Source organism: Protomyctophum parallelum, assembly GCF_964188405.1.
Source record: "Protomyctophum parallelum genome assembly, chromosome: 2".
NCBI lineage: Eukaryota > Metazoa > Chordata > Actinopteri > Myctophiformes > Myctophidae > Protomyctophum > Protomyctophum parallelum.
This window is the reverse complement of record NC_139699.1, coordinates 15,953,779-15,981,522: the sequence shown is the minus strand read 5'-3', so window position 1 is coordinate 15,981,522 and position 27,744 is coordinate 15,953,779. Positions and strand designations below refer to the sequence as shown.

The 27,744-nt window shown below is 43.5% G+C and overlaps 1 protein-coding gene across 3 annotated transcripts in view; it reads right to left on the bottom strand.

Annotated features, from left to right (window-relative positions):
- Positions 1-353: 353 nt before the first annotated feature.
- Positions 354-27,744, bottom strand: part of zfhx3b (zinc finger homeobox 3b) — a 245,945-nt gene continuing 218,554 nt past the window's right edge. For 2 of the 3 annotated variants that reach the window (XM_083794126.1, XM_083794128.1), the window contains exons 7-11: positions 23,506-23,642; positions 22,158-22,358; positions 15,031-15,154; positions 8,968-14,688; positions 354-7,319 (exon numbers count right to left, since the gene is read on the bottom strand). In XM_083794126.1, the coding sequence (XP_083650252.1) occupies positions 5,506-7,319; positions 8,968-14,688; positions 15,031-15,154; positions 22,158-22,358; positions 23,506-23,642 (7,997 nt within the window). In that variant the 3' untranslated portion in view covers positions 354-5,505. The remainder of the gene's footprint in view (positions 7,320-8,967; positions 14,689-15,030; positions 15,155-22,157; positions 22,359-23,505; positions 23,643-27,744) is intronic. The other variant, XM_083794127.1, reaches the window with a different exon arrangement.

Sequence of the window (27,744 nt, the reverse complement as noted above, 5' to 3'; positions counted from 1 at the left end):
TCTCAGTTAAATGTATTTCACACAGCCACTTGTAATTAAGAAAAATATATGTGTATTAATTAGGCTTAAGCTTCCCTGCCAGTGGTGTTAATATGACAGATCTAGGAATAGAGGATAATCAAACAGCTGGCTGAATAGGTACAGTATGCCAAGTTTATATACAAGCAGCTAACAGTTAATCAAATTGATTTATATGGTTATTTTAATAAATATATTTTTATATTGCTTGAAATGTTCATAAATAGTGAAAATAGATCACAATGCATTGCGATGCGACAGTTCTAGTCTGCTGTAGCTAACTCAAATCTCGTTATGAATACGAAAACACACAAACATGAGTCAAAAACTCAAAATCATTGTATTTTTGCTCATACTTTTTTTTAATGTATCACAATGAGCAAGAAACATACTTGATGAAATATTTTCAAAGGAGTATATTCAATTACCATCTACAATCAACTTAACTAGGACAACAAGGTTTTGTGACAAAAGTTTCTTTAAAAGTCTGAAGTTCCATGTGGTTTATGTATGTTAGTTTCCATGTAATTTGGTACAGTTTGGAAATCTTCATCATATAATTACAGTAACAAAAAAGCTAACAAGACTACAGTATAGAAAAGACATCAAGAACAACATTTTTGGTTTAACTTGCTCTTTTTTGTACATTGCAAGGCTGTTTTTTTTTTCTACCCTCGGTTGGGCTGCCTGGAGCCACAGAGCCATGCTTGTGAGGCTCGGAGGAGGAATAATTCAAGGAAAGAAAAAGGAAAATAAAATGCATAAAAAAACATTGTGGCACCAGAAGTCACAAAAGGAACAGAGAGCTCCAAGTAACAGTTCATCTTTGAAATTGGAGCAAATGGTTGTTTGGTTGTTTGTTAGTTTGGTTGTTAATTTTGGTTGATACGCTTTTTTTAAGAGTGTAACTGCCTCTCTAACAATGACAGCGTCAAGAACCCTTCCCCTTTTCTCTGTTATTCATTTCACTTCTTAGATGACGTAATGAAACAGAGCAGGGAGAGCCGCCGTCTGACTGGAGAGCTTTACTTGTCATTCAGGGAGACAAGTCGAAGGAAATGAAACAGGTAGCAACAACATGAACTGGGAGAAATGAAGTAAGCATCTCTGTCCATCCTTTCCTGAAATGTGGAAAACGTCCATCAAAGAGCAGAAGCAGACGCAGAGCCGTGGAGAAACAAAGAGAGCAAGAGACAGAGAAAGGGAGGAGGAGGAGGCAGCTGTAGCCACTTAAGTTCAGTTTCATCTAAAGACCTTCCTCTCTGTGTCACACATGTCCATTGGTTCCAGAGTCCATTCTCATTACAGAGTTGTCAGTAATCAAATAAGGAGGTGATATTAAAGCTGTGTTGAGCCTGCCTTTGGCTCCCATGCCCAGTTTTGGTGTGACGCCCACAGCCTCTCATGTCCTCCTAACAACATCTCCAACGGTTTCCCAGAGTTCTTTTTTTTTTTCTTTCTTTTTTTTTTTTCATTCCTTCTTCATCGCAAAACAAAAAAAAAGTTGATGTCTTGTTTTAAATATATCTATATCTGTATACAGGTACACGTCCATTTTCACAGTGGGCAAAAGATGACCTCGACAGCAAAACCTTGTCTATCTCTCTTTGTAAATGTCCATTAAAATCAAGTAACGTTATCCCAATGTGAGTCAGTGGATCCATTTATCCACTGTCGCCTATCGTGCCACAATAAAATATACACTTATCTGGGGCACAAATTGTATTTTTTTTTTCCTTTTTTTCTTTTTGTTTCAACTGCATAAAGCTTTGGCCACATTCATATTCAATCAAAGTAAAAACTGCTCAGTGCTTCGGTATCGTCATTCTCCTCAATTTTTGATTATTGTTATCTTTAAAATTTGATTTTCCAAAATCTCAGGTATTCATAATCCAGCTTTTGTTGGTTCAGTTCATTTTGGTGTTATGTGTATTATAAAATAAAATGCCAAAATGTTTGTAATTGATGCTGGCTCTTATGAAACACACACACACACACACTCGCACACACACAAACTCACATACAGTCCATGCTGGCAGAATCTGAAGTAGAGACCGTGACTTTGTCCTCCACAACAGAGCCCAAACAAAGAGTACACTTTGGAAATAAGAGATCAAACAGTGTCATAAAGACAACAAATATAAAGAACATTATCAACACCATAAAGTGGCCAGGTCATAAAATAAAGTTTTGTTGTTGTTTTTTTTGTTTCGTTTTTATCTCTCTCTTCAATTTCAGCGATTCAAATTAAAGCTAGTGTTAATTTATATGAAAAAGTAATATACAGAAACTAAAATGACATACAAATACTTATAAGAAAATAATAATAATAATAATAATACATGTCTGACACATTATTTGTAAAATCAAAGTAAAGCAAATGTATCCAAGAAAAAACTGTACAACATTAGAATTCTCAAAAATAAGAACATACATTATGAACAATATTCAGGACTTTAGAGAAGTGGCAAGCTTGCAGACCAAATCAATCGAATTTCAACAGCATGCTGAAGTATTAACACCAAATCACATTGCTCTGCAAGACGTAGCACTTTTAACACACTTTCGAGATTGCGCATTTTATTTATTAGGGTGAATACACTTGCTATACACTAGTGGCCAAAAAGCAGTTCTTCACAAATTTAAATATGTTGGTTTTGGTATAAAGAAATTAAATAAACATTTTGTGTATCAGTTATCTATGAGGGGTGGGGGGGGGGGGGTGTATCCATTTCCACTGCAACAAGATGGATTGGGTGACTTCTTTGGACATGAAAGCGTGACATACCTCTGAACTAGTTGAAACCAAGGGACATCTTCAAAAAAAGAAAAGAAAAAAAAACTCCTGCTTTTTCCAGACATAATGCTTTGGAATGAAGATGTCCCTTAAAAACCTGTAATCAACGTTGTGCGTGAAAGTGGCACCCTGCAGACACCTCGGGCAAATCGCAACCGGATTTCCCAGGAAGAGGGCAACCTCTCCTCCGCAAAACAACCATTATTTCCTTCTGAGACTAGTTGTGAGTTGAGAGGCATGATGACACCAAACCTATGAGACGCATCAGTACCAGATGTATTATATACATTTTTTGGTAACCACTATTACTTGCTTTAACAAGTTGAGCAACAACCTTGACTGGATGGAGGGATTCTCAGCAATGTTCCATGCCAGCACAAAATGACATATCCAGGTCACTTTGTTTAGCAAAAACCCATGATGCTAAATTTACACAACAGCTTACAGTCACTTTAGAAATGAGAGAAAGAATGACAATTTAAAGCAAATAAAATGAAACAGAATCAGTCCTTGCTTAAGAAAAAAAAAATCCATTGTGATATTTGGAATGCACTGTTCTTTACAAACGTATAGATCATTGGCTTTAAACATTGGTCTGTTCAAAAGAAAATCGGCAAAATGTCCTTTGGAACATATTATTCACAGTCTTCAAAGTTCCGTATTTGCAACAAGAAAAAAAAAAAAGGTGTCGCAGAGGCAGGAAAATGGTTTATTGTTTGTTTTTAGTTAAAGCTTAGCCAAAAGCAAAATGAGCATGCATCTACGTACTCTTTTTTTTTTCTTTCAAAGTTCTACATTAGCAGCAAAACGTATGTCCTCGAAGACCAGACCTTATACATTTTCTTAAAAAATGGACTTTTGAATGTGACAGAAAAGTCAAACAAAGATTAATAACCTCTATCTTACAAACTGCAATGGCTCTGTAACGGTGCTACTCCACAATGCAAGGACAGGGGCCCTTTTTGGTTTTTGGTATTCTTGGTATTTACGTACAAAAGTCACCTGTTTGCTTGCAAAGAAGCAAAAACGGCAACTCTGATGCGTACTCCTTTATCTTTTAAAACTTTGTTTCCTTTCCTCTAAAAACAGCAACAAATTCTCAAGTATAAAGAAGCCTCTTTTCTCATCTTTATGCACCAATGGTGAAAGTGTTTCGTCTTTGGATTTTCTTTTGTTTTAAAGCGTGAGAATTATTATTAGTATTCTTTTTTCATTTTCATTTATGACAATGACAAAAAGTCAAAATGAAAATAAAGTTGAAAAAGACTGTAGCCACACTACATGAAGAACTAAAGACCTGTTTCGTAGTGCACAAGGGGCCATAACAACCACCATATCTACAAATACAGGAGACGAGAGGAAAATAAGTGCGAAACAAGTAGTGAGAAATAGGAGTCAGACAGTGGTAAGTGCACAAAGGTAACACAAAATTAAATTAAAAGATTTGTAAAATTTCACCCCGGATCTTTGTGGTTAGTGTTGCACTAACCAAACCATAAAACTAAAAATAATTTCTAGAGGATCCTGCCTTTGTCAGAAGAGGCGCATGTGGGTGAATATTTGTCAAGAAGCTGAGAATAAGACAGAAATAAAGTTTAGATAAGTTACCTGTCCATAATCTAGTCTATCGGAATGACTAAGACAACATCAAATGAAGCGTCTTAAAGTTGGACGATACAAAAGCTAAATGTACACAAAGATTTTTCAGTCTACCATACTGTTTAAATTCAATTCCAATGCAACAATCTACTTAACACCAAAAATGTTCACTATCATAAATACAGAAAGTGTTTTTTTTATATATATCAAAAATCGTTTTATCGCCCGTCAACATGTCTGCAATGCTCTCTTTGTCTGGGTGAAATAGGATTTCTAATTGACCCCTTTTAAGAGGATTCCAAATGTTAAAACCAGCAAATCAACTACCCTTTTTGAATGCCCAGAAACTATGTTTTAATTATAATTTCATTAATTTTTAAAACTTTCTGTCATTAAATCAATTTCTGAAAAAGGAAAGGAAATACAAAATTAAATAAAAAATAAAAACAATGTTCTTCTCCTGGAACAAAAGGTGTAAAACATGGATTTCTGTAACAGAAAAACATCTGTGAGCTGTTGACCTGAGAATAAAATAGACATTACATTATTCTTTACTTTTGCAAGCCATTGGTATTTGAATGCTTAAATAGCAAGAAAACGGATAGACTATTCTCCCATACAGTACATACTGGCTTTTAGACTGTGCTATTAAGTAGAAATAATTATAAAACAAAGGGACAACTTGTTGACTTGTTTTTTGTTGTAAGGGTTCTTGGGCCATTAATCAACTTTGAGGCAGTCCGTTGCCATACAGTTCAGCGTTCCTCTATCATAACCCAAAACTTAACTGCAGTTTTCTTTTCTATTCTCACACCTAGTATGAATGTATTTCAGTTGGAAAAAGGAAAAGAAAAGGAAAACCAGCATGTTGATATGGGAAAACAATCCACTAACATTTAAATTTTTGGTTACAAGCTTTGGAATTGCAGTTAGTCTTTACACATCTTTTTCTTGAAATTGGTTTGTATACTTTTAAATGTATTTTTAACATCGCTGCTTTTTGTATTTTTTTGTATTTGTTTTTTTTACCATTTGTGTATTTTTTTTTGTCTTTTGTGTTTTTTAAATATTGTCCATCACTGAAAGCTCTTTTACAATCTGATGGAGTCTGTTCCTACACTAGCAAGATTACTACTACAACTACTACTGTCTTTGAGACAGCTAGGCTGCTGCGGCTCCTCTGCCGTCCTGCCCAGCCTGTCCGCTGACTTCTGACTGCTGTCAGAGTCAGACTCGTCGGTAAAGACGTCTGTTGGTATCGAGGTCTGAACTCCTGAGGTGCTCAATGAACTTGAGGTAACCGTTGACGGTGAGGACACTGTGGGAAAAGAGGAGGAAGTGGAGGAGGGCGTGGTGGCGTTGTTGTTGGGCTTTCCAGACAAAGCTCTGGAGGAGAAAGGGGCCTGCTGGGACCAGGAGGGTTTGCCCGGGGCAGCTGTGGTGTTGACCGGGGGGGCGCTAGAGGACGAGCACAGGGACGAGGAGGAGACGGCAGAGGATGGCATGGCGGCTGACGATGCTGACGGCGGGGGAGGAGGGGGGCTGCTGATGGGATGAGTGGCAGACTGCGAGGTAGATGCGGTGTTAGGACTGGGGAAACAGGCTGAAGAGTGAGGTAATAAACTAGTAGCGTGCTCTTTGGCATTTCTGGCTGATCGCTTGATTGTTCTGTGTTTGTGCAAGGCCGACTCCAGGTGTTGACTGAGTGCTTTCTCCCCATCCAACGTGGTGTCGCAGGCCAGGCAGTCGTAGAGACTTCCCGCCCCGGCACCGCCGCCACTGGGGACGCGCAACAGCATCTCTTGCAGGTTCGCCACAGACTGACCGAAAAAGCAGATAGATTTAAGGTGGGTGATAGCCGCTTCTTCCTTGTTGAAAACCGCTTGACACTTGCGGCATGCCAGCTTATACTGCACTTTGGGGATGATGTACTGGTCTAGGTGGGGGTCCACAACTTTGCCACCCATCTCGTTCTGCTCAGAATGTAGTTTATTGTGGGAGGAGGAGGAGGTGGTGGAGGAAGAGGTTTCACTATGGGGGTTGCCTTTATGCTCCTCTGATTTCACTGGATCTTTGGCAGATTCTTTGCGGTCCCCCGAGGGTTGAGGGGGAACGGGAGTTTGACTCGCTTTGGGTTGCTGGATCTGCTGAAGCTGCCGCTGTTGCTGCTGCAGTGCCTCCTGCAAGCTCTGCTGATATTGCTGGTAATGCTGAAGCAGGGACCCTGGCGACAGGCCCATTAATGCTTGGGACAATGTTGGGTTGTAAGGGAAGAGGCTCTCCATGCCATACATGGGCTGCATGTATGCCCCCTGGAGCCCCCCCATCTGGGGGGCATAATACGGAGAAAAGCCAGGCATGAAGTAGGGAAGGAACTGACTGGTGAGCAGAGCCGTGGGATCCGATGCCAAAGCCGCCTGCAGCGCCTGCAGCTGAGCCGGGTCCACCACGTACTCCATGCCAGGCGTTGGCATGGACGTGGCGGGTACGGCCGGGTCCGGTTTCTCCTTCTTGGCACTGGCAGCGGAAGTGGAAGGGGTGGCCGGCGTGCTTCCCGTCGAAGACGGCGTGTGGGACGACTTCTCTGCCTTCTCCCTGTGTTGTTTCTCCTTCTCTCGTAGCCTCTCGGCGCCACCATGGCGCTCTTTGGGGTGTTCGGGCCGGGAGGAGGAGCCCGGGGCGTGGGCGGTCGAGGCGGTCGAGGAGGTGGATACGGCGGCGGCGGAGCTGGAATGGGACATGGAGGAGCTGGTCTGAGACGAGCTGGTCTGAGAGGGGCTGGAGGAGACCATGGACGATGAGGAGGGAGGCTTGTTGGGGAGTCCAGACGTGGGGAGGCTGGGGGAGGGAGCACCGGCACCAGGAACCATGTTCAGCAGGTTGGGAGGTTTGGGGGAAGTTAAAGCTGGAAGACAGGAAAAGAGCAGAATTAATTAAGTGGTGGAAACGTAACTAAGTACATTAATACTCAAGTGCTGTACTTAAAGATGGAGTGCCGTGATTTTTTTCCACCCAAGAAAAGGTCATCAGGTCTTATTGTTATATATAAGGAGGTATACTTTTTTTCAAAAAAGTGTACAGTATTTGTTAAAATGTTGTTTTTATGTGGACACGCCCACCAGTTCATTAATTAAGTATGCCTGGTTTGCCTGGTGGGTGACCACTATATTACTGTTTATTTCATTGGCCCGTTTGACTGTCAAGGGTTCAGCCTCCAGGAAGAAACCATTGAAATACACCATTGCACAAAAAAACGACTCCAGGGTGTCTAATGAAGTACTGTCACCTCATACTGACACATGAAAAACTGGAAAAATACAAAAATTGTGGCACTCCATCTTTAAGTACAATTTTAGTGAAGTATAATTTTCTGTACTTTTACTTCTACTCCACACCGTATATATCAGAGGCAAATATTGTACTTTTTACCCCACTACAATTATTTGCCAATTTTAGTTGCTAGTTATTTTTGTAGACGTTGTTGTTTGATTATTATTAGTAGTAAAACATAATTATACATTAACCACTTCAGCCATATGTATATTTTGCCCATTTGAAAAGAGCGGATTTACAAGCTCACAATGTGTCCCAAAGATTTTTATACAATCACAAACTTGTGAAATGGGACATTCTGCCTGTGGAATGGGGAACCCGGGTTCGCCTCCCGGCCGAGGCTACATTGGTATCAAAAGTACATTTTGATACCAATACTTTTGCACTTTTACTTCCGGACTTTTACTTTCTGACTTACTTTTACTGTGGTATTTCTACATTGCAGTATTGATACTTTTACTTAAGTAAAAAATGTGAGTACTTTTAGATATTACAGGTGATTGTAATCTTATTTGTACAACTTCAAGAAATAAATTATGATAAAATTAGCCGTTGGCTGAAGACAGAGGTCTATTACTGACCTTTACGCAGACTTATAGAAAAGCTTAATCAGTACAATAATTAGGTCAAGCTCAGATCATGTCCACAAGGTCAAAGTAGCTTAAGTGTAGAGTGACCCATTAGTATTCACTCTTCACTCTTCAGTGACATTTACTATTCTCCCAATAGCACACAATGCTTCTCTATTTAGAGTTGTTAAATCATATTTATTTACAGTCATTACAGTAAGTACAGTAAGCACTTGCCAACCTCTATTTTTATACTGTTATTAGATACAGTGTATGTTGTGCAATACTTAATATTGCTCAATCAATGTTAGTACGTTTACTCTTGCTAAAAGTAAAACACTTTTAATTACAATTATTATTATTATTTATTTAGTTTACTGTATTTGCACACATTAAGTACAGTTGCTATATTCATTAATATTATCATTAATAACAATGTGAAGTGTTGAAATGTGAAAACATTAAAGACTGGAAGTCGTTTTTAATTCTCTAATTGATCAGTTGTATTCCTAAAGTACTGATAAATAATGTATACGAGCTTGTCATTAGCAGCTAGTTTATATTAGCATATATATTTTGGGTTCATATAGTTTAGTTAAAAGCACAGTTTCCCTTTATGAGTGTCAATTTGTAACATCCACCAAGACGTACCTGAATTCGATGAATTAAAGTTGGGTAGTGAGGGGCTACCCACCCCTGACAAGAGGACAGGGGGTATCCCTTGTAGATTTGGATAGGCTGACTGTAGATTCAAAGCCTGCATTGCAGGGTTATCGAACAGGCCCTGCTGCTGCATGGCTTGCTGCTGCGCCAATCCCAGGACCTCGTTGGCCTTCTTGATGCGGTCCATTTCTTGCTGGGCCATAAGTTGGCGAACGGTGGCTGGGTCAAAGTACTCTTTCTCCTTGTCTAGCTGGCTCCCAATGGTGTCCTTCACCTTAGAGATGTGTTGCTGGGAGAAGATGTGATCACGAACGGAGAGACGGGCACTGTACTTGACGCCACACAATGTGCACTCAGTCTTCGGCCCCTCGTATGATGTGTGATTAATTCCAAAGTGCTTGGCCATGCTAAGCTTGGCCTTCTTCTCCTTGGCACGGGCATTCTGAAACCACACCTGAACCACCCTCTTTGGAAGTCCAATGTCATTACCGAGCACCTCGCATTCTAGCATGGTGGGTGTCCTGTAGTCGTTAAAGCAAGACTTAAGCAATTTCAGCTGGAGGTTAGTCATCTGAGTTCTGAAGCGCTTTTGGCCAGGACGGTCTCCACTGTCGATGCTCCTGCTGCCTGAAGCACCAGGGCTTGGAGAGCAGGGGTCAGCCATGCTGGACGTCTCACTGTAGTCAATTATATTTTCATTTTCATAGTCCTTGGCGTAATAGCTTGTTGCAGGGCTCACCAACCCAGAGGACATCTGGTCGTCATTCTCAAGGAGGGCGACTGCGCTCCCAGACTTAAACGGGAACTCGCCACTGTTTTGGTTGTGCTTTATATCAGCACTGTCATTGTCAGCATTGGCCTCATCACCGGTGGTCGTGTCTGTGATGGCTGTGTTCACGGAGGAACAGTCGTCGTTATCAAGTTTACTCTGATCAAAGCTGAGGTTCACAGAGGACATCGTTGGACTCTCAAAGTCCTCCATCCCCTCGACTTTGATGGAAGATGGACTCAATAGGGCCCGGGGAGACAAATCCATGATCTTGCTCACTGGTGACAGGGAGGAGCTTTGTCCGTCGTTGTTAGAGGGGATGAGTTGGGAGTAACTGGAGATATCCAGAGGATCCATTTTCAGTTGCAACCCTTCCTGATCACACAGCATTCCAGTGAGTGCTAGATTGTAGCCAGCTCGTTTGGCCTCGTGCCAATGACGGGAGCGAATATGTGCCTCGAGGGCAGTTTTTGCTTTGAAAAGAGCCCGGCAGAATGGGCACCTACGGTGAGCTTGAGCCGGTCCCACTGCCCTGAACTGGCCTTTCCGCTCCCTGGCTCTTGTGTTTTGGAACCACACTTGCACTACTCTCTTTTTAAGTCCCACCTCATGAGCTATGTGGTCGAGCATTTTCCGTGTGGGGTTGGAATCTAACAGGTACTTCTGATATAAGATCTCCAGCTGCTCAGGTGTGATGGTGGTCCTGAGACGCTTGTCTCTCTGCGGCTCCTCTCCGCTGTTGGTGCTGTCGTTCTCTCCTGGGCTCGTGCCAGCCTTCTCCTCCAACTTCCTCTTCAAGGAGTTCATGGTGGAGGTAGGAGTGGATGGCGAGGTAGCAGAGCTGCTGGGAATCTGTGGCATGGCCCCGGAGAGGAGCTGGCTTGCCAAAAGCGGATTGCTGGGATCAAACAGCATGAAAGGCATGTCCATTGTGCGGTCCAGGAATTGAGGGTGAATGAACTGATTTTGCACAGAGAGGAAGTGTAATTGCTGGTGTTCCTGCCAATGCTCAAAAGAGGGGAAGCCAATTTTGCACTGCTCACACTGGTAAGGAATCATCTGCTGTGCCATTTGCTGTTGTTGGGCAGAGGTCAGGTGGGAGAGGCTCATGTGGGAGCTTTGAGAGGAGGCCTGGCTTGTCTGAGATGCAGAGGGACCACACTGCTGCTGCTGTTGAGAGAAGGAAGGAGATGAATGCTTTATGGACTTCAGGACTGTTTGACTCTTCTCCTCTCTTTGAGGTCTATGATGCTGAGTGTCAGATTGGGGCTGATGCATAATTTCCTGTTTAATAGTAGCTTGGTTCTCTCTTGGATCAGCAGACATTTCTGGTAAATGTTTAGGTTTCTCGTCAAAAGAGTTTGAGGTGTTAGCTGGTGATGCCTCTTCCTTCTCAGAAGACGAGAGGTGTGAGAAGGCCGATGTGGAGGGAGGGAGGGGGCAGAGGCTAGAGGAGGAAGGCATTGGAGTGTGACAGGAGGACCCAGAGGGGGTGTAGTATTCATGTGAAAGATCCATTGAATCTTCGTTTTGGCTGTCATACTGCCCATCGTCGTCTTCATCTTTGTAACAAAGCTTCTTTTGGTGTTTTATTAGGTCAAATATACGCTGGAAAACCAGACTACATTTCTTGCACTGGTAATTCAGATTCGTGGTCCGAATATAGCGGTCATTCGACAGTTCTCGCCGCTCACCTTCTTTTGACCCATCTCCTTGGTTTTCATAATTCTTCCTGGCCTTCTGGCGAGCATTCTGGAACCAGACAACAATAACTCGAGTCGGCAGGCTCAGAAGGTTGGAGAGCTGCTCAAACTCATCGTCTTTAGGATATGCGTTTGCATCGAAAAAGTCTTGAAGCACTCTTAGCTGGTAGTCAGTGAACCTGGTTCTGGATGATCTCTTACTTGAATAGCAATCGTGTGCATGTTTCTGGGGCTCGGGGGAAGGGGGCTTTGAGTCAATTTTGGTATCGTCTAGAGTAGTTATTGGTGGGTTATTGAAATTGTACGGCGAGTCTTTGTTTCGCTGGCGCTCTTTGAACAGCGTGTTTCTGAACCAGTGCTTGATGACTTTTTGAGGCAGGCCTGACTTGTCTGCCATTTCTTTGATCTGATCTTCATTGGGAGAGTTGTTGATGTCAAAGTACTGTCTCAGGACCCTCAGCTGGTCGTCGGTGATCCGCGTCCGCGGCCTCTTGTTCTGCTGTTGCTGCAGCATGGCCGGCGTGAGCTGCTGTTGATAGAGCTGAGCCAGGTCCGAGGCCAGGCCCGACTCGATAGACTGCAGCTGCTGGGGGGTCAACTGCTGGGGCAGCGACTGGAGACCCATCGACTGCATCATGAGTGGAGAGAAAGAGGCAAAGTCCATCGGCATTATCTGTGCCATGGTAACTTGGGGCTGCTGTGGGGGCGGTACGGTCGGAGGGGTATGCGAGGGAGCTGCAGAGACGGGGATATTTGGCGTCGGGGCCCTCTGGGGCGGAGGCGGAGGTAGAGGTGGAGGAGGCGGGGGAGGTGGAGGCGGGGGAGGGGCAGGCGCAGCCTCTGGTGTCGGGGGCCTTAGTGGATAGAGTTTATCGTACTGCTCTCTGTATTCCTTGGCAAATCTCTCCAGGGATCGAAATGGAAAAAAGGCCTGGTGAATATGCTCCTGGTGGCTCTTTAGAATGAGTATGTTTGAAAACAGCTTGCCACAGGCTTCACATTCCAGTTTCTCTAGCCCCTCGATAGGATCTACCACTCTTGTTATTCCACCCGCAGGACCACTTGATCCTGTGGGTCCAGTCATGGGTCCAGTGACAGTCATGGTTGCTTTTTTCTGAGCTTTCTGCTTGTTTTCATTGTATTGAATCACTAACTCAAAGCCAAAGTTCTCCAGGAGAGCTTTGGTAGCATTTCCACGAGCATCTGAGGCGATCCTCGGTGGCAGCAAGCCAGCATCGTGATTTGCGTTGATTGAAGTTTGCTGTGTGTCCTGCTTCTCTTTCGCCTTGTTGTCCGTAGGATCTTTAACGACATGTTCGTCGGTTTTCTCAGCTGTGTCTCTTTGCATTTCCCTGTCTTTCTCATTGTGGGAGGAAGGAAGTCTCTGTTTCCTTTCAGCCTGCTGGAGGATAGAAGCGCTTTGTTGCAGTAAGGCCATCTGACTCTGGGCCTGAGCCTGAGCCTGGGCCTGGGCCTGGGCCTGGGCATGTTGTTGCTGCTGCTGCTGCTGTTTCTGCTGCTGTTGTTGTTGCTGTTGTTGCTGTTGTTGCTGTTGTTGTTGTTGTTGATGCTGTTGTTGTTGCTGCTGTTGCTGCTGCTGTTGTTGATGCTGTTGCTGAAGGTGGTGATGCATCAGCTGCTGCTGCAGGCAACTCTGCTGAGCCTGCTGGGCAGAGTTCTTTAGGTCCTCCAGCAGCGAAGAGGTGGACGAGCCTGCCAAGCTGTTAATGTTTATCTCCGGGTTGAGCTGAAACTCGGCGCCCGGGATGTAGAAGGGGAAGAGCAGCTGCTGCTGCTGCAGGGGGAGAAGAGACTCAGCGGTCATGGGGAAGTGCTGGAGAAGTGCTGGATTGAAGAGCTGTGATTGGATGAGGGCAGCCTGCTGTTGTAGCTCCTGCTGAAGCTGGGCTTGAGCTTGGGCTTGGGCTTGAGCCAGCTGGAGCTGCTGCTGTTGCTGTTGCTGTTGCTGCTGCTGCTGCTGCTGCTGTTGTTGTTGTTGCTGTTGCTGCTGCTGACCCCTAGCGGACAACATATCAGCAAACTTCTTCTTTTTTGACTCGTGGTTCTCGGAGGGTGACGGGTGGCAGCTTACCGAAGAGTTACCCAGGTTTTCGATGCTGTGAGATTGGCTCATGTTGTGGTTGCTCCCATGGATGCTCTGTGTGTTATAAGACCCAGATGAGCTGTGGTTGCTAGCGCTAGAAGTGGAGTTAGTTGCCGGGCCTGGGCTGGATGTTGAAGTGCTGATACAGGACGCTCCTCCACCGGTCAGTCCAGAAGCACCCCCGGAGCTGGTGCTCCCTCCCGCTGCCTCCAGTTTGGCTGCCCGTGCTTTGGTCTGGTGGAGAACGGAGCGCATGTGTATTTCCAAGGTGGAACTCTGACTATAAGCCACGTTGCAGGTGCTGCACTTAAATGGCTTATTGTCGGGGCTGCTAGTCGGCTCAGGCTGACCAGTGGTGGATTCCTGCAGGGCCCTCTTGACCTTGTGCAGGTGGGAAACAGAGTTATAGTGAACGAGAAGGATATTCTTCTGTGTGAAGGATTCTTTACACACGGTGCATTTGAAAGGACGAGATGGATCCAAGAACTTCTCCATAGTGAAGTTTGGGCCCTTTCTAAACGGCAGTGCACGTTTGGGTTCAGATCCAGAATCTTCCAGCAGTGAGCCAGAGTCGCTACCTGTCGGGCTTTGTTTTTCCTCCGGGTCACTTTCCTCTCCTTCCTTGTCATCCTCCGCCAGGCCTGCATGCTCGTCGCCAAGCGATGGGTCACCCATGACCATGAGGTCTCCGTTCATCAACAGGCCCCCATAAAGCTGCTGGATATCAGCTTCACTCAGCTCCAAGTGGCTAGTCTCCAAATGTTTCTTCAAGGCCTGTAGCGTTCTAAAGCTGCGTTGGCAGAGGCAGCACATGGTTGCTGCTCTGATCACGTGGTACTGGGAATGGAGCTGCAACTTCTCCACGGTCTTGAAGGCCAGACTGCACTGGTTGCAACGATACTTGTAGACATGGCGATCCGAGACAGGCAACTGGGGCCGTTTGTTGTGAACCTCGTTGAAGTGCATCTGGAGGGAGTTGGATGACTTGAAGACTTGGTTGCAGCCTTTCTTCCAACACAGGAACCCTGAGGCGTCCTCCCTCCCTGACGGCTGATCCTCCAAAGGTGACTTACGGGCGTCACATATTTCGGGAGGAAGTGAAACCCCCTTCTCCGGCTCAGCATCGGATACATCTGTCAACAAATAAACCAGAAGGAAATAATATTTAAAACAACATCTACATTTGCAAAGGCGTTTGACAGAGAGCATATATATCTGTAGAAGAGTCAGGACTGTCCTAGTGAATCGATCAGTTCACAATCCATAGGAAGGAGGGCGCACGCAGATAAACATATTAATATGCAATGAACATGAAGGGATAGGTTCAACTGATTCAATCTTGTGCTTTTCTGTTTTATGTAATATTTAAAATAGTGACAGTTTTTTTGTTCAGTAATGCTTGTGAGAAAGTAAATGTATAATGTGTTTAGAGACACAATACAATGAACAATGTGATCATTCATTATTCTACTAACCGGTGTGTTTCTTTGTATCCTCTGCGTTGGAGTTGGCGGTGGCCGTCAGGGTGCTTTGGGCTTCTCTGTCTGGGCCAGGTACAGCTATGAACATACTGGCTGGCAGCACTTCACTTGCTGTCACCTGGAAAACAAAACAGAAGGGAAGACTTGTGTTAATAATTGTCTCTTTAAGTGTCTGTGTTAAAGAATTGCTTTGTGCAAACTTCAGCCAATTTCAGACCACATACATTTGAATATAAGTATATTTTTAATCATGTGGGTCCAATACTGTACACATACACACATACATGCAGCAAACAGGCACGCACATACTGTACACTTACAATATATATAATCATATTACATTTTATTTTATTTGCAATCTCTGGAATTTGCACTTTGATCACTGCCGGTGTTTTGTCATGCGGCTGGTAAGTTCTGCTGCAACCAATTAGTGAGATGGGCTGAAAGGTCTACCTTGGCCAACTGAAAAGCTTATTAGACAGCCTAATTAAATAATTCTTCCTTGAAGAAGGCCATCCCTTTCCAATGGAGACTGATGCATCGCTGGTAATCTAACTACTATCCATCTTGTGAAAATAGTCTTAGCTTATTTTAAGTTGGATCCAAAAACACGGGGTGCTGTTTTTTTTTATCAATTAAATTAACAATGTTCCAAGTTAAGCAGAGATGGGAAATGAGATGAGAAAGTTTTCACACACAAAAGCAACAAGATGCAGAGGGGGAAAAAATAGAATTAATTGGTTTCTGCAACTTTAATGGGAACATTTCAAGGAGCAATTAATATTGATTTAAAATTGTCAAGAAGTGCTCAGGTTCTCTCTGCTCTCAAAAGGTTGAATCAATCATGTGTGAATGACAGCGTCAGTCTCCTTTATCCGTGCAACCCCCACACCACCATATCTCTTTCTGGGTTCTCTCGCAGATTAAAAAAAGATGACAATTCATCAAATGCACTCATTAACAGAGTCCTATTTAACAATAATGATTGGCTGAGATTGGAAGAGGCTGAGAGAGGAGAGAGGGGGGCCTTGTCTGCTTCACCTTCTTTCAATTAACTCCCCAAACTGAATAAATCAGCCTCACTCCCCATGACGCATTTCAATTCACCCCCCCCCCCCCTGCCCAACACACACACACACACACACACACACACACACACACACACACACACACACACACACACACACACACACACACACACACACACACAGTCACCTTTCTGTTTCTATCTCGTATACATCCATGAGAAGATGCCCCTCCTGTGTCACCTTAACCATGTGAACCCTAAGGGTAGATCAGCTATTTTCACCGTGCTACACCATTGTTGTGACGTATATGACCAAGTACGAAGGTAACCTTATAGGGCTCGCAGTTACGGTGTCAATTTGTTCACATAAGGGGAGCTGGAAAATAAACTATGCACTATGTCTCTCATAATCAGCTAATTGCCTACAGAACATTTCTGCATGGAGATGGAATGCATGTAGAGCGCAGTGCAATACTGACCACACATACTGTACAATGTCATATAGCCTGTTATGTCCTATGGCAGGGCCATCTACAGGGCAACAATGGCTCTGTAGGGGCTCCAAGGTTAAGTGGAACAGTAAACACTTTCCATTTCATCACTACGACTAGTGCAATCAGAAAATGCACCGGGAAATATCCAGACCTTTTCCTTCCAGCGTTTTTTTCTGTCCCTCTTCTCACCATGTCTTCCAAATTAAAAATAATAATAATAATAACAATAACAATAACAATAATAATAAATAATAATAATAATAATAATAATGTGACCTGCATTGGAGAGCCACAAAAAACAAAACATGGTGGTGATTTACATTACTGTTTCATTAGGCGATGAGAGGCAGGAGCAGAGAGTATCCCAAGGTCACTTTTAATTTGGACCGTCTAATTGGCAAACATAGTTCAAAATGGCTATCATCCAGCCTAGACTCAGAATTAATGAAGCACAATTATTTTCATTACCCCTATCTTAGACAGACAGAAAATTAGACATAGAGTGGGAGGGAGAGAGAGGCAGAGAGAGAGAGAGAGAGAGAGAGAGAGAGAGAGAGAGAGAGATTGAGAGATGAGCTTCAGGAGAGAGGGAGAGCAAAGGGTGGGTAAATGAAGGGAGAGACTGAGTGCATCTTTATGCATGGATGGCACGAAATAAAAGTCACCTATTTCAGAATTAATTTGGCTCCTTTGCTAGACATATGAAATGGGATAAAGTACATTTCCATCTACATTCAGCGGTTATTAAAAAACAAAAAAGGTGCAGGGCTTTAATGAGCATTATATTGCCTCTCCTGTTCTATCGTATATGCCTCTTGCAGTGTTGTGGCTCAGTGCATTACTATCTCTATAAAAAAAACACATTCTGCTTTCCTTCCATACTAATGTGGTTGCCATTTGCTTTTCCTGTCTGGGAAGGTAAAGATGTCTAGTAGTAGCAGCAGACAGAACGTTTGGAACTTTTTATTGAGTGATTGCCGCGCCAGCTATTGAGCTCTGCGGGGCCAGACAGAACAAACATCAAACATTTGTTCAGTCATTTACAACAAGACAACAGAGCAAATACAAATGTATTTCCCCTGGATGAGGAAGTGCGCGGTGCGCTCTGTGTGTCTGGTCAGAGAGAGAGGCCATCGTCTTGTAATGCATCACTGTTGGTATAAATCTATCTTTTGGAATGATAGTTAAACATCATAGGAGCCAGACTGTGCACATTACCGTGCACAACACAACGCCCCTGGGTGTCAATTTAATGATGCATTTGTTTGTCTCAGAGTTAACTGTAAGCAATTAATTAATTAAGTGTAGCCTGTGTATAAGGAGAGTTGAGAGAGCTTCTAGACAGTGAGTTTAGCTTTGGGCGGTCACGCTGCTTAACCTTTCTGTAACAAACAATCAATGAATTAATTGATTCATATGAGATTCATATGGCTACGTTAATAGGAAATAATAATATTTTCTCTTGCCCCGAAGTTGCATTTCATTAAAAGGGAATAGACTGTTTATTTATTTTTGATTAAGCAGTAGTATAATTATTCCAATATTAATAATGGTAGTATTTTTGAATGGCACGTCAGTGATCAGAGTCAAGATAAAGAATTTAAAACAACTAATAAACTGTCTGGGGAGCTAAAATATAATACAAAATGATCTGTCACCTTCCCCCGGACTATGATTATGACCGAGCTGGGGAAAGGGCTCACCATTAGGAGCTATGCAGGAGAGGAGAATAATCTGGCAAACAGCATCTAGCAGGCCGCGCTGCTGTATCTGACATCCAGTAAGTCAATGCCATGGCCTGCAGCCATTTCACAATTAACAGCAGCCTTTGTGTTTTGATAAAGGCTCAAATGTCATCAATTTAGCGGATGGGAGACAGGAGAGACATCCTTCATTAGGGCCAGGGAGCCAGTTCAGGGAAATATGTGAGGGAGGGGTGGGGGCGCTGCTAAGAGTGTAGCATACACACAGCAACACATGACTGAGCTCTGTTATGGCCGAAAATAGCTGATCTGCAAGCTCTCACAATGTTTGAGGATGCTATTCGTTGTCGTACGACAAAGAATCAGCTGATAAATCAGCAAACTACCGTGAACTCTGACAGGCAGAGATGTAATCCACAAATAGCAGCATAAGACAGTACAGCAGACAGTACAACAGTACAGTACAGTACAGTACAGTACAGTACAGTACAGTACAGTACAGTACAGTACAACAGACAGTACAGTACAGTACAACAGACAGTACAGTACGTACAGTACAGTACAGTACAGTACAGTACAGTACAGTACAGTACAACAGACAGTACAGTACAGTACAACAGACAGTACAGTACAGTACAGTACAGTACAGTACAGTACAGTACAGTACAGTACAACAGACAGTACAGTACAGTACAGTACAGTACAGTACAGTACAGTACAGTACAGTACAGTACAGTACAGTACAGTACAGTACAGTACAGTACAACAGACAGTACAGTACAACAGACAGTACAGTACAGTACAGTACAGTACAGTACAGTACAGTACAGTACAGTACAGTACAGTACAGTACAGTACAGTACAGTACAGTACAGTACAGTACAACAGACAGTACAGTACAACAGACAGTACAGTACAGTACAGTACAGTACAGTACAACAGACAGTACAGTACAGTACAGTACAGTACAGTACAGTACAGTACAGTACAGTACAGTACAGTACAGTACAGTACAGTACAGTACAGTACAGTACAGTACAGTACAGTACAACAGACAGTACAGTACAACAGACAGTACAGTACAGTACAGTACAGTACAGTACAGTACAGTACAGTACAGTACAACAGACAGTACAGTACAACAGACAGTACAGTACAGTACAGTACAGTACAACAGACAGTACAGTACAACAGACAGTACAGTACAGTACAGTACAGTACAGTACAGTACAGTACAGTACAGTACAGTACAGTACAGTACAGTACAACAGACAGTACAGTACAGTACAGTACAGTACAGTACAGTACAGTACAGTACAGTACAACAGACAGTACAGTACAGTACAGTACAGTACAGTACAGTACAGTACAGTACAGTACAGTACAGTACAACAGACAGTACAGTACAACAGTACAGTACAGTACAGTACAGTACAGTACAGTACAGTACAGTACAGTACAGTACAGTACAGTACAGTACAGTACAGTACAGTACAGTACAGTACAACAGACAGTACAGTACAGTACAACAGACAGTACAGTACAACAGACAGTACAGTACAGTACAGTACAGTACAGTACAGTACAGTACAGTACAGTACAGTACAGTACAGTACAGTACAGTACAGTACAGTACAGTACAGTACAACAGACAGTACAGTACAGTACAGTACAGTACAGTACAGTACAGTACAGTACAACAGACAGTACAGTACAGTACAGTACAGTACAGTACAGTACAGTACAGTACAGTACAGTACAGTACAGTACAGTACAGTACAACAGACAGTACAGTACAACAGACAGTACAGTACAGTACAGTACAGTACAGTACAGTACAGTACAGTACAGTACAGTACAGTACAGTACAACAGACAGTACAGTACAACAGACAGTACAGTACAGTACAGTACAGTACAGTACAGTACAGTACAGTACAGTACAGTACAGTACAGTACAGTACAGTACAACAGACAGTACAGTACAACAGACAGTACAGTACAGTACAGTACAGTACAGTACAGTACAGTACAGTACAGTATAGTACAGTACAGTACAGTACAGTACAGTACAGTACAGTACAGTACAGTACAGTACAGTACAATACAGTACAGTACAGTACATTACATTACAGTACAGTACAGTACAGTACAACAGACAGTACAGTACAACAGACAGTACAGTACAACAGACAGTACAGTACAGTACAACAGACAGTACAGTACAACAGACAGTACAGTACAACAGACAGTACAGTACAGTACAGTACAGTACAGTACAGTACAGTACAGTACAGTACAGTACAGTACAGTACAGTACAGTACAACAGACAGTACAGTACAGTACAGTACAGTACAACAGACAGTACAGTACAACAGACAGTACAGTACAGTACAGTACAGTACAGTACAGTACAGTACAGTACAGTACAGTACAGTACAGTACAGTACAGTACAGTACAGTACAGTACAGTACAGTACAGTACAGTACAACAGACAGTACAGTACAACAGACAGTACAGTACAGTACAGTACAGTACAGTACAGTACAGTACAGTACAGTACAGTACAGTACAGTACAGTACAACAGACAGTACAGTACAACAGACAGTACAGTACAGTACAGTACAGTACAGTACAGTACAGTACAGTACAGTACAGTACAGTACAGTACAACAGACAGTACAGTACAACAGACAGTACAGTACAGTACAGTACAGTACAGTACAGTACAGTACAGTACAGTACAGTACAGTACAGTACAGTACAGTACAGTACAGTACAGTACAGTACAGTACAGTACAGTACAGTACAGTACAGAGCATGCCTCCCGCTTTCCTGTCTCTGGAATATGTAACGATGACCGGAGTGATAGGATGGGTAATAATGAGAACTGTACAGTCTGTGACAACATTGGAAATGTTTAACTTTTATTTTTATTTTAGTTTCGTTAATAGGTTAAAGCTACTATATTCTGATAGTAATCATTGTTATAGAGTGTTTGTTCAGTAACTGGAGTCTCTGGGCTCCATTTTCGTCACCGCTAAACCCCTTATCCCTAAACTTCTTTGCCTTTTTTTACTATTTTGAAAAACATTTTTGAATAGTTAAAATGGCCAGTCTACAAGCTCACAACGTGTCAATGTAGATTGGCTAGTTGAACTATTCAAAAATGTTTTTACAAATAGTAAAAAAGGCAAAGAAGTTTAGAGATAAGGGGTTTAGCGGTGACGAAAATGGAGCCCTCTGTGTCTCTACCATTCTTAAATATACAGAAGATACATTTTCAGGTGGGTTGAACATTTTCAGCCAATCAGGAACGAGTATTTATTAGCTTCCATTTTATTGTGTTCCAGTTCCAATTGTGTCTGCTCATGTCTTATAGTGCCATCACTTCCAATTACACGTGTTTAATCTGTGTTAATTGTGCTGTGCAAGTTCTCTCTCCCAATTGGATGAAATAGGTATCCCGACCTTGAAAATGCATGTTCTTGTTTACCGGAGAGCAGACTCCTGTTACTGAACAAACGACGAGTACAATCAGAATATAGAGCTATTTAACACTTAACACAAAAATATTACCCTACCTAAGAATAATATAGCTTTAAGGTATTTAACACTGTGTAATGTGTTGCGGTGAGTGTACACATGTGATCAGGGTGATTAAATGAATTAAAAGGAAGCAGTGTATAATAACCTAACAACCCCACCACCTTACCTTTCAATCATCTAGCGTCTAGTGATCAGTTTGTAACTCTGAGAAGTGTACAGATGTAACCAAACGGGCCCTGTAATTTCTACTCTCTCAGAGTTAAATTGACACTGTGGATGTGGGCGCGCACACGCACGCACAGTCGCACACACACACACACTCACGCACTCACTCATCATGACTCACCGTAGCAATGAGCTTGTCCACACAGTCGGGCGCCACACTGTGGAGGTGTGTGAGGTGAAACTGCAGGTGGATCTTGTTGTTCAGCATGTCCTGGCAGAGCGGGCAGCGGAACATGGGCTGGACAGAGTGCTGCGTCATCACGTGCATTCTGAGCCGGTTCAGGTCCGTGTTGGTGAATTTGCAGTACGGGCACTGGTACATCTGGGCAAAGGTGAGAAAATAAGGCCACAAAATAAGGAACATCACTTTTTTTTTGTCTTCACTCCATCTGACCTGTTTTGTTTATATGCTGTTTTTTTTCCCTGCTCGTATTGCTGTCTCTATTCCTCTCCCCTTTCCGGAAAACTACCAAAAATGATGGAGCTTGGCACGAATTTTTTTTTTTACCCACTTGTCCACACCTGTGAACCTGTGATGTGACAATAACCCATTTTGGGGCGAGAACCCATTTTGGTGTTAGCATTATGTTATGCTTTAGCTATTGAAAAATAGCAGATCTACAAGCTCATAGCGCGCCACCGAGTGGCGCGCTACGAGCTTGTAGGTCTGCTCTTTTTGAAAAATCGAAGAGCGACTGACATAGAAACATAGCTTTTTCAGAAAACCGTCAGGATGTGGAAGACATTTTTAGAATCTGATCTCAGGTCAGAAAGGGATAAATCTTATTGTGATTGTGATTGTGGTTGGAAATGAGACGAAAAATGGAAATGGCATCCAGGAGAGATTAGTGGGATGAGGAGATGAGTATGGTGGGCCTTGCTCAGTGGGAGGACTGGTGTGCTGTAGATCAGGGGGGAGAGATGGACCCCCCACCCCCCCCCCCGGTGCTGTAGATCAGGGGGGAGAGATGGACCCCCCCCCCCCCCCCCCCCCCCCCAGCAGCCAGGTCCCTCTGATCACAGACCAGTGGGTAATACTGTGCACCACTGAGTCTTGGCACACACTTCAAAGTGCTCTCATCTGTCAAATGCTATATTGATTTTCTACCTTTTGCACAATTTGCAGTGCAACTGCAGCAGACATGGCAAAACAAATTTTAAGGAGATTTTGGAGGGGAGGCAGGGGAAAAGAAAGATCATGCATAATGTAATAAAGGTCTGCTTCGTTTTTAAGATGTCTAAAAAATGCTATAAGAATAAGAAGCACGTCTTCACATTCCTGATCTTATCAGGTGTGTTAAGTTAAGGCTTGTAATGAGGGCAGAGTAATGCGATAACCTTTGATAAGCCAAAAATAAAGGGGGGGGGGGGATCCCAAATTCAAACAGCTGGAGATCAAAGCAGATTTATGGACAATTTACGGCGTCAATTTCTTCAGAATCCAGTTTAATCTTTCGTGGTCCTCTCACCTGCTCCGCAGTGCCTTTGTCAGCCGTCCGAGGACGCTTGGAGGAGAGGGGACTCTCCGAGGTCTCTGAGCGTGAAGAGGGCCTTTTAGAGGGAACCGGGGAGTCTGTCTGGTCCCTGTCCAAATGGCTGGACACTGCTACACAGCACACAGCACACACACACACACACACACACACACACACAAAGGGGAAAATAAACAAAACAAAAAAGAAGACATGTCAAGACAAGGTGAGGACTTATCACCCTTGGAAGAGGTCAATCAATAGCACTGTGGATGAAGGGCTTTGAAACGTCTCTCTTTAAAATGTGATATAACTGTATTTAACAGGAAACTGTTGATCAGCTAACTCCTGACACTCCCTTCGCATCACCGCAGTTCTTTTTAACTTGCCATCGCTGAGGGACAGACAGCCGACGCGCTTTGACACGCCGTCTCTCCCCATGTTGGATCGTATGGACATCAGACAACGCCACGGACAGCTAATCAAAACACTAGTTGTGCCAGGTTGTTGCGGGTCTACGTTTCACTCTGCCGTTGCAGGGTTCCATATCTGAGGGCTTCGCTAGACTTGAAAAGAGGCACACGTCCTTTCCATCTCATCAGACAGCACTATGGTGAGGCCATACATGGTCATCTCATCAGACAGCACTATGGTGAGGCCATACATGGTCATCTCATCAGACAGCACTATGGTGAGGCCATACATGGTCATCTCATCAGACAGCACTATGGTGAGGCCATACATGGTCATCTCATCAGACAGCACTATGGTGAGGCCATACATGGTCATCTCATCAGACAGCACTATGGTGAGGCCATACATGGTCATCTCATCAGACAGCACTATGGTGAGGCCATACATGGTCATCTCATCAGACAGCACTATGGTGAGGCCATACATGGTCATCTCATCAGACAGCACTATGGTGAGGCCATACATGGTCATCTCATCAGACAGCACTATGGTGAGGCCATACATGGTCATCTGATCAGACAGCACTATGGTGAGGCCATACATGGTCATCTCATCAGACAGCACTATGGTGAGGCCATACATGGTCATCTCATCAGACAGCACTATGGTGAGGCCATACATGGTCATCTCATCAGACAGCACTATGGTGAGGCCATACACTAGTGACTATGTGATGCTCACTAGTGACTATGTGATGCTCACTAGTGACTATGTGATGCTCAGTAGTGACGATGTGATGCTCACTAGTGACTATGTGATGCTCACTAGTGACTATGTGATGCTCATTAGTGACTATGTGATGCTCAGTAGTGACGATGTGATGCTCACTAGTGACTATGTGATGCTCACTAGTGACTATGTGATGCTCATTAGTGACTATGTGATGCTCAGTAGTGACTATGTGATGCTCAGTAGTGACGATGTGATGCTCACTAGTGACTATGTGATGCTCACTAGTGACTATGTGATGCTCACTAGTGACTATGTGATGCTCAGTAGTGACGATGTGATGCTCAGTAGTGACTATGTGATGCTCACTAGTGACTATGTGATGCTCAGTAGTGACGATGTGATGCTCATGTGTCTTGAGTAAAACAGCTCATTTACTGTACGTCTTCTGTGCTCATGCAAACGGCAACAAAAGGTGCCTATATATAGTAGCAATATCATTATAATAAAGTGACCCTGACAGCGATAAGACAAGCCAGCAAGAAAGTCTAAACAGTACAATCTCTTCAAAAGGTTTACAGTAAACACTGTCGTCTTTATTTCCAACCAGCTTGTTACTGTCAATAACTCTAGCAATCAGTCAACATAAAGCAAATTGAAAGACAAAAAAAACAGCTGAGGAAGAATCTCAAGATTTATTTGATTTATTCCGAGGCATTCATGACCAGTGGCTGACCAAAACATTTCAGATGAAGCCATTACCAAAAGATACAGGTTCCTCTGCTGAGGATGACATGAAATTAGAGCCTTACAAATTGTTGTGGTGAAAATCCTGAAACCCGGCCTAGTGGAAATGGTGACCTATAGCCTGACCATTCTTGGAATATCCCCCTACTATTTTGTGCTTACACAGCACAGTGAGCACAGCAAGTGCAGACACAGCAAATTAACGCTTACATCCGTATGAAAGGCTTGCATACAGTATTATGTGTCTTGAGTAACAGCTAATGTAAGCAACAACAAAAGGTATATAATAAGGTACCCGTATATAGTAACAGAATATTATCATAATATTAATATTATAGTGTGAATATCCCCCTCGCGCTTTGTGCCTACGCAGCAAGTCAGTGCCAGTGCATTGCTCTGCTTAATTAGAACTTGTATATAACCAGCCAAGCCTCCTCCTGTGTATTGTATTAGATCTACTATGACAATGGAACAGACACTAACCTCCTCCTCTGTATTGTATTAGATCTACTATGACAATGGAACAGACACTAACCTCCTCCTGTGTATTGTATTAGATCTACTATGACAATGGAACAGACACTAACCTCCTCCTGCCATCAAAACCAAACTCTGTGGATACTTTTAAAACCCATTCTGACCTAAGATCAGATTCATACGAGGTTTCCACTGGTCTGATGAATCCATTCTGACCTGAGATCAGATTCTAAAAATGTCAGTCGTTCTTCGATTTTTCAAAAATAGCAGACCTACAAGCTCGTAGCGCGCCACCGACAAAACAACAAAGTGAAAGCCTGGTACCGAGGCTAAGAATGGGCTAATCAGTGGTTCTGAACCTCTCTGAGCTCTGGATCACTAGCATATTTCAAAGTATCTACAAGGACCAACCCGACCCAACAACAACAACAACTTATATTTAGCATAACAAGATATCACAGCTAGACACCAACCTTTGATGGATTTTAAAACATTTTCCCATGGACCACCTGCAATTATGCCATGGACCACTAGTGGTCTGTATAGACCACGTATTGGTTGAGAAACAGTGATTTTAAGACACAATAATATGAGATTGCATATAGCCACATCCTAGTCTTTCAGTTTTTTATTAGTGTAACTATGATAAAACAAAGGGCATGTTTTCAAAATAGCTAGAGGGCATTACACTACTGCTGCTTAGCCAAATATACCCATGGTGTACGAAGCTGTCACGCTTCACTGCTCAGAGTGGTGTTGAGATATAACAAAGGGGCTAATTGTCAGGTAGCTGCTCATCTTTGACGAAACGTCCTTTCTCTACAGTCAGTGCGGGCGCCGCCAAAGTACTCGCCCGCAAGATGTATCGCACAGAGCTAATCCTCTTAATACAACCTATGAACCTACAGCGGTATTAACAAAACCGTGGCTTTTCCTCTCTGATTCCCCACTGAGCAAGAAGGCCTCACAAGACCAGCTTTTTTTGCTCAACTAACCAGAGAACTGCTCTCTCTCTCCTTTATAAAAAGCCAAGGAGAAAGAGAGGATGAGAGAGAGGCAGTGGGAAGGAGAGAGAGGGAGGAGGGAGAGAGGGAGGCAGTGGGAGCACAAACTGAAACAGAGGCGGCATCACAGCTGAGCAGAAATAAGCAGCTAAGCTGCCGCTCGTAAAGGAGGCCAGCATGGTGGAACTGGCAGAGACTCAGCACCTCACCGCCGGTGGAAAGAATTCACTGTGAAACTTAAGGAGGTGTCTTGCCGACCTCTAACGAGCCCATAAAGAGTTAAATTTGGCCTGATTTGTACAGTGCTGGAAGGGCAAATTGAGAACAGGGGGCATCGGTGAAGGGGGGGGGGGGTGGCTCAGGTTAAACAGGGGCTGACCACGCCGCTGCTCCAGACATTAAAATGTCAGGTCCAATCAGGTCGGAGGCAGCTGAGCTGATTACCCAGTGGGGGACCTTGGCTTTGGACAGAGAGCTGGATCTCCCAGAGACACTGGGATCAGCCTAGGGAGGAGCTATTAGAGTCCAGTCACAGTCAATCCTATTAAACACATCCACCAATAAACAAAGGAAATGTTAAACAAAAGGAACCTCCCATTCGCCTGACGTTTAACCTCTCAGTCATGACACTGTCCTAGTTGCAACTTCTCCCTCCTCCTCCTGCTCTTCAACTCCACTTCACTCCACCTCCAGTTCCTCCACTCCTGTTTTTACTTACTCCTAGTTACTCCCAAGGCCCCAGCAGTGAGGCTCTCCGACGTTGAAGCACTGTCTGGACCCTAGTGGTAAGAGGAGGGACTGCAGGCGGACTCGAGGAAGTATTGACGAGGAAACCCCGCGCAGCTGGGCTTTAACGCTGAGCGCT